The 7,900-nt window shown below is 31.2% G+C and overlaps 1 protein-coding gene across 1 annotated transcript; it reads left to right on the top strand.

Annotated features, from left to right (window-relative positions):
- Positions 1-1,414: 1,414 nt before the first annotated feature.
- Tsp_06151 (putative PAN domain protein) lies at positions 1,415-5,618 on the top strand. The gene is made up of 8 exons (XM_003380385.1): positions 1,415-1,739; positions 2,274-2,517; positions 4,205-4,385; positions 4,409-4,610; positions 4,695-4,867; positions 4,927-5,035; positions 5,097-5,288; positions 5,530-5,618. Exons 1-8 carry the CDS (start codon positions 1,415-1,417, stop codon positions 5,616-5,618), a joined length of 1,515 nt encoding a protein of 504 aa, XP_003380433.1.
- The last annotated feature ends 2,282 nt before the right edge of the window (positions 5,619-7,900 follow it).

The following is a 7,900-nucleotide window of genomic DNA, read 5'->3' as shown; positions in this document are numbered from 1 at the left end:
TTTTCCAAAGATTGCTGATGAATGAATGAATGAATGAATGAATGAATGAATGAATGAATTGAATGAATGGACAAATTGATGAGCAAATTAGTGCAAAGATTTCACATCGATTATTAAAAAATGCGTAGAATTTATTCTATTACCGGAATTAGACCAATCGAATATTAAGATTGATTGCAGACTAATTATACGCATGGCACATTTGAAATTTTCAAATTATCTTCATTCAACCTTTTTTATTTTTAAAAATAGTACAGTACTTTATGTAGTGGAAAGTAATATATCAATTGAATGTGGTTTAAAAAATTACTTTAAAATCAAAAAATTTTGCTTTTCTGTTTTTTTTCAACTTTCAACTTTTAACCGCCAAAATTTCGACATGTATAAATTTGATTTTGTAAAAAAAATAATATTAAAAAAATACTCGAAAAATGTCACAGTTCAATTACAGTAATTTGTTGTGCAAGCAACGGTCAGAAGTGGTTTGCAAACAAAAATTACAATGGAAAACTTTTTTAGGTCAGAAAAAGAATCGGGTCTAGAGTTGACTGGAGCTTAAATTCAAACATCTTCATGCTTGAACGAGACAATGTGGGAAATGTTGAATGGGATGGACGGTTGTGTTTAATAAAATGGTAACTTGAAAACGCTGACAGTCATCGCTTTTCTGAATGGGGCCGAATTATTGTGAAAAACACGCTTCTCCAATATATTAGGGTGAATCAAATGACTAGACTTAGAAAAAGCGAATTATACGAAGAACATCATCATCATCATCAACAACAACAACAACACAATCATAAATGTGCGCCGTGTTATGAAAATTAGGGGAGGTGGACGGTTTTCATTAATGGAATGGGTCACTGGCGGATCCATGCCCGCAGGTAACAATGTTCACCACTGGGGCACCGACTTTTCAGCATATGGGTGCATCAGAAAAAAAAAACCAAAGATTCCCATAATTTGCTCATTAATTAAGCATCTGATAGGGCGTTACAATCAAACTAGGTGTGACAAGGAATAATTTCAGAACCATGACACGAAAGTCGGTCGATCTGTTTGAACGTTCAGTGAAATAGTGCCAAAAATTTTTCAACCATGTCAAGAATAGCAGGTTATTCTACTTATTTTAAACGGGCCGGAAATCGTACGTACGTATAGTGCGTCCACAGTCAGTCTGTTGTTTTTCACTTTCTAACAAACATATATTCACACACACACACAAACACAAATACACACATATATATATACATATATATATATATATAAGTACCCACATACATTCCCATACATCATTGATATATAGATATAAATAAATATATATACCTATATATATATATATACATACACATATATATAAGTATATAGGTATATACTTATATATATATATTTATATATATACACTGCCAATAGAATGGTATCGTACTCAGGTGCTGTTTGGACTTCGAGCATTATGCTGTTACAACTTAGCTCCATATTGTTGTCACTGTTGCCGTGGATAAGCGCATACGATGCTCAACTACAACCATCACAATCGATATCTTACAGTGAACCAGTGCCTTCTGGACCAAGTTATGGTAGTGCTGTTGGAACAGTTGGAGGTAACGGTGGATATGGACCTACCTACGGCGCAGACAGAGGTGCAGGAATGCCTGCCAATGTATTCCAACAACAACTTCCGCTTTATTCTTTTGGACGTCCACCACAAAACATTCCCACAGCATCAAGTTGTTATGTCGGTAAGCTGAACTTTAATTTATTTAATTAGCTATTTTACTTATTCCATATAGTGATTAGAAACGAACATTTTTCATGCAAAAATATTCATCTAGTAGAGATTCTTTTTCACTTCTCTGTGCAACATATCGAATTATACGAAGTGAATTGAGATAATTTTTTTTATTTCGATTAAGCATGATTATAATCGGAGTGTGATTTTTCAATTTATACAAAGATTTTTCTGTTCAAGATGTTCAAATTGAGTAAACAGCAATAAACAGTAGCACATTTGACTCAATATAACTCAAATGATGTAGAACAATGTAAACATTATTCTTGTTTCAATAATTTTTCCATCTATTGAAATTGAATATAAAAAGATTAGACAAGAAATTATAATAATTGATTCACCTACATGCATCTTAGCATTTCTTTTTTAATAATATTTTATCCGTTTAATTATAATATAAAAGAATTTCACTTTTGAAACTTCGATCACTAGTTATTTTTTTTCTCCATGCTGATGCAAAGCATTGATAAGCGGTTATTTTTAGATTTGAAATGTTTCTCCTGCAGTCCTGGTTTTTCAATTGCTCAAGGGTTCCCATTTGAGCGACGCACACCGATCACATGCGAGGACTGCTTGCAACTGTGCTTGGAAAAACAATCCGCAGAATATCCTTACTGTTGCCGGGCAGTTGTGTACGATTTTGCATACAGAACGTGCGATTTATTTGCCGTCGATGGAAAATCCCAACCGCAAATTGTTACCAAATACGAAACTCGATCTTATTTCGTGTAAGTGCAATTAATTATTCAATTTTGAAGAAAATGACAAAAACCCAAGAAAAAAAACTAATTATATGATTAGTTTAATAATTTTTTCAAAAATAACCGAAACGACCAGCGTTATTGATCATTTATTCATTAATTATTAGCTCAGATTTAAGGATAATTTATTCTGAACATTCTTCATATATATATATGTATAAACAGAAGACATGTTCATTGTCTGAAAGCAACGGAAAATTAGGTTTGCAAATGACACCACATCAGGTATATTGCCTAAATTCTTTTTTGCTAACCCCGCTCGACACACCCACATCATATTAGGTCATTTGCTCAGACTAAAATTAAACTAGACCTAAATAAGTCATCCTCGTCACAATCATATCTTCAGTAATAAAATAGCAATTTACCTTAGCATGATGATGATGATGATGACAATGATGATTGGATGTGTTGCAGCTTCAGTCAGATAATAATAATAATAATAATAATAACGTAACTTCTACTCTTCACGGTTTCTTGTTGACGTTTCCATTTTCATCTATTTCATGCAACATCATCTTCATAAAACAAGTTTCACTCTGAAAATCAATATTAATCATCATAAATAAACATTGCAAATTTAATTATTTATTAAATATTTAAGTTCAACTTTCAAAAACAAGTTTATCATCATTGATTAAAAAATATATATTTATAAAAATCAGATGAACGGTTTCTATTTTCACATGTTCACATTTACATGTTTATATGTTGATACTGTTTGCTTTGTTTTAGATCCGCATCACGTGCATCAACTTTATTTTCAGCTTTCTGTAGATAATTATTTATAAGGTTCATATTTTTTTCAAGGAAGAAAATTTCAACAAAGTATTTATAATTTAATATATAACATGAATGTATATATTTTGGTCTTTATAATATCTTCATAAACTTCATTTTTTCTTTAAAAATACACTACAGTATAGTATACTATAGTACATGTTGTATTAAGTAAAATTCAAAAATCTGTTTCTTTCATAAATATTCAGTTGGAATTATTTATTAATCAGCTAGAATAAAGTATTCTATTCGGTTGAACAGATAATACATTAGTAGCAAATAGCAAACAGATAAGCAATAAAAGTCGAGAAAAGATACGGCTAGAAATATTTGCATACATTATCAATCTATCTAATAAAATGAAGTTATAATTTCGAGCAGAACAGTTCAAAAAGAAAAGAAAAAAAATGAATTTCACATTCAATCAACCAAATCTATTTTAGTCGAGAAAGAAAAGGATAGACGGGTCAAAATTAAATCGATGTTCAAAAATTATGCAATTTTTCTGTTTGCATCGTTCAAAGAATATAAATATTGCGAAACAGTTTCCTCCGAAACGTCAAACTGATAGATACTGTTTGCATAAATTATGCATACTTTGAATAAATGTTTCAAAGATTATTTTATGCAATGTAAAAAAATGAACCATTATAAATTTCACTACAGTAAGACAGTACACGACTGTTCTGAAAAAAATTGCATTTTTTGTAATAAACTTATTTACAAAGTGGTTTTACCAAGTAAAATTTAAAATTATACAAATGGAAATGATAAATTAATTGATTTGTTTTTCTTATTACATTAAATGTTCGAAGATTTTCGCCATGAAAAGAGTATTTTTGTAAAATTTAAAATTGAAAATGTAATTTTTCAGACCAACTGGCCAATGCGGAGCAAGGAAAGAACCGGAAAAAGAGGCAGCTGCACTTTGTAAAGAAGGTGAACTTCCAAAAATTATAGAAGTCAGCGGCTATACCGATCCGGATGCCAAAGAAGCGATCAGCCTGAGCGGGTATACGTTGAAAGATTGTGCAACAGCTTGTCTTGATAATAAAGTAGAAAATTTTGATAATATCAGTGCATTTTTTTCTCTCGTTTGAAAAATAATTCATTTTTTCTACAAAAGGATGCCGAAGGAAGGCCTCTGGAAATAAAAGGCGGATGTGCTTCTTTAATTTATGAAGGAACCACTTGTAAATTGGATGATACGAAAATTGAATATATCAGAAACTTACAACCGAGCGCTGATAGCACCTACATGATGGTTCAATGTTTCCCAGGTAAGCTAAAGTTATATATATATATATATATATATATGTTGAATGAATGAGTGAAAAATTGTACAGAAAATTGAACATTTTTAGAAAAACTTGTTAGCCAATGTCCGAATAATTTCATTTATGCACCTGGACATGTTCTGGTTGGTTTTGCTAAAACGGTCATCACGACTTCTTCAGAAAGTGAATGCGTGGAAAAATGTCTCACTTCCACCGAAGATTTGGGCTTTTATTGCAAATCTGGAATGTTTTATCAAGAAGTAAATTTTCCAGTTTATTTTTTTGAACTTTTCAAAAAATTTATTCTCTTCTGTAAAAGGATCGCAATGAAAATTGTATTCTGAACACTGAAAGTCGTTCCACACAACCGAACGTCTATACTGAAGACGAAGCTGCGGTTATGTACTTTGAACTAGGCTGTGGACGAAGTAATTTTCATCGGATATGTGGAAAATTAATTGAACATCCTAAAAACAATCGTTTGTTTAGGTGGAAGACGTTTGTCGAAAAAATTTTACAAAAATTTCTCCCAAGCTCTGTTCGATTTGCCCGCCGCCGGCTTGTGGACCCAGTGGAGCCCTTGCGCCACAACGGACGGCTCTTCGATTCGGTACAGAGCTTGTCGTGAAAAAGACATTCGTAATTGTCCAAAGGAGGTGAAAAGCTGTTCGAACGCCCAAAGTAAGTAGCCGGCCGGCCCCTATTGTTCGAATTGCTATTCAAATATTATGATTGATTATTATTCTTATTCACGATGGGCTGGCTAATTTCAATAATTATCGCGCTAATGTCGAATAGATATGAGTTGAAGTTGTCAACTGCAACAAGAAAAGATGTGATTAGCTGCAATGATGCTTTTGTTAATTCCAGTTTACAAACGTTAATTGGAATACAAATGACCATTAATAATAACCTCTTTCAGAGCTTCCTATGAAACCAGCCGCTGGTCGTTTTCCGGATGGCGATTTGAGAAAACGCAAAAAAGACGAACCTGTCCTGAAAAGGCAGTGAAGGCAACATACACGCAATACAGACAGTATCAACTGCCCAGCGCCCACAGCACTGCCCAATTTAAAAACATCCATTTGCCATCTAAAAAATTTTCCTCCTCACAACCCTTCAAATTTGAATATCGTACACAATTTTAATCCTTCTCCCTCTGACTAGTTCGAGTTTTTTTGTACCATTTCAGTTGTTTTTTTACGTTTCATTTCTCATCTTCAATTGACATTTGCCAACTCTATATATTTCAATCTGATGTCATTAGTTTGCCATTAGTCAACAACATCGGCCTGGCTTATTGTTTTCTTAAAAATTGTTTATTTAGTTCTGCTATTCTTCTCATAAAAAAAGTATTATTATCACGACGATCGAACATCTAGAAATGGAATACTGTGTTTAGCTTTCATACGACGGCAACACTCACTCAATTGTTCTCTTTTGTGAAAATGAACAAGGAAAAAATAAATTATCACAATATAAATTACAATTTTACATCTGATCATACAAAAAATATCTTATATAATTAATTAAATTAAAAACATTTACAGTAATATAATAATAAAAAAGTTCAAATTATTTCAATTAAATTTAAAATTGTGCAGCAGTTACAAAAGTTCAATGTGCTGTTTAATAATCATTAATGTTCTATTCGAATTTTATATCATTTCTTCAAATGTGATTATTTGCATAAATTTTCAATTATAAATACCGTGAAAAAACACAGTAATAAGTAATGACATAGTACATTAACAATAGTCGATCATGTCAGTTTAAACAGCAATGTTCATTCTGGTAATATCAGAGTGATATTAAAATTTTTTTCTTAAAATGTGATCAATTTTTAAAATATAATTGTACGATGAAACTGTTCAATTTACAACAATTCGAACTGGCTACCATAAGGAAATGATGAAAAAGTTCGTGTAATGTAAAATGTTCAACTAATGCAAACAATAAATCGTAATAGTAAATCAATAATCATTTCCATATTCACTTTGAAATTGAATACATCTTATTTATTGTTTTTAATCAAAAATATTAGACACTTTCAATAAAATGCAAAACTGAAATGTTAGAAAGATGAACAAGATGAATTATTTGTTAAATGAATTAATAAAATATTCTTATTGTTATTAGTTTTAAAAACATTAATAATGTTATTAACTTAAAATTATGAACAAAATGTACCTTGTTTTCTTGTTGGAAAAGTTTTCCACCATCGTGTGTCCAACCGAAAGATCATAATTTGTAAAAACGGTTATGAAGGCATAAAAAAAACAAGCAATGTCATTGCGCAACAGGGCAACCCACCCTTGACCCATTAACCGAAGGAACTTCAAAGTGAGTGTCGTTAAAAAAAGTATTTTTTTTTTGAAATCTTATCATCCAATTGCCCATTTTCGCACGATCAGAAACAAAAAAAAAGAGAATCAATAAGAATTATTATTATTAATAAATTTTAAAATTTGAAAAGAAATGTAATGCTTCAAAAAAATTGAAAAGAAAAAAAATAAATTCTTTTCAATGAAATCATGTTCCAGTTAAAAATTTAATTGAAAATTATATTTGACAGATCTGTTTCAGAGGAAAAATGTGCCCAAATAGGAGGCATATTTCACGACGAGTTTGATGAATTAATTAATTGGATTGTAAATTACAGTCGACAATAATAAAAATTATTTTTGATTTCAAAATATACTACTATTTTGTGATTTGTGATAAAAAGTTCAAATTTTCAAACCACTTTCCAAGATAGATTACAATTGAAATAAAGTAGTAAATCTGAAACAAACAATTTACAGAATGACAAAAAGTTACAAAAGAAAAAGAAGAAGAAGAAAAAAAACTATTAAAGATAATAAAGTTCAAAAAATTGAATAATAATTAAAAATTGTTTAAAAAGTTGAAATAAATTTGCATAGTTGTATAGTTTTGAGTTTTAGCGTGTTACGAGAATGGAAGGAAAGTTGGCAGAAAATTGTTGACCTGCTTTTCGAGACGATCGTCGTCGTCGAACTGTCACCTGCATTGTATGGAAATTTTTGACGATCGCGATTGCGCAACTGTGCAATGATTAGTATCATCGTTCGTAATTTTTCAAATCGAGGTCGTCGTCGTTTGCGTTGCCAAATTGTGGAAAATTGTTCCTCCAAAAACTGGCCACTCCTCCTTCGTTTGACCTGAATTTGAAAATCAGCTCACAAGCGATTGGCAAAATTGCACACTGAACATTGAACGAGTCGAGTTCAGTTGAAATTTGCGCGAAATTCGTGACCGTCACCCACCAAACC

This window comes from Trichinella spiralis, assembly GCF_000181795.1.
Source record: "Trichinella spiralis strain ISS 195 chromosome Unknown Scfld2, whole genome shotgun sequence".
Taxonomy (NCBI): Eukaryota; Metazoa; Nematoda; class Enoplea; order Trichinellida; family Trichinellidae; genus Trichinella; species Trichinella spiralis.
The sequence above is the reverse complement of the archived record's forward strand: the minus strand, read 5'-3'. Positions and strand labels throughout refer to the sequence as shown.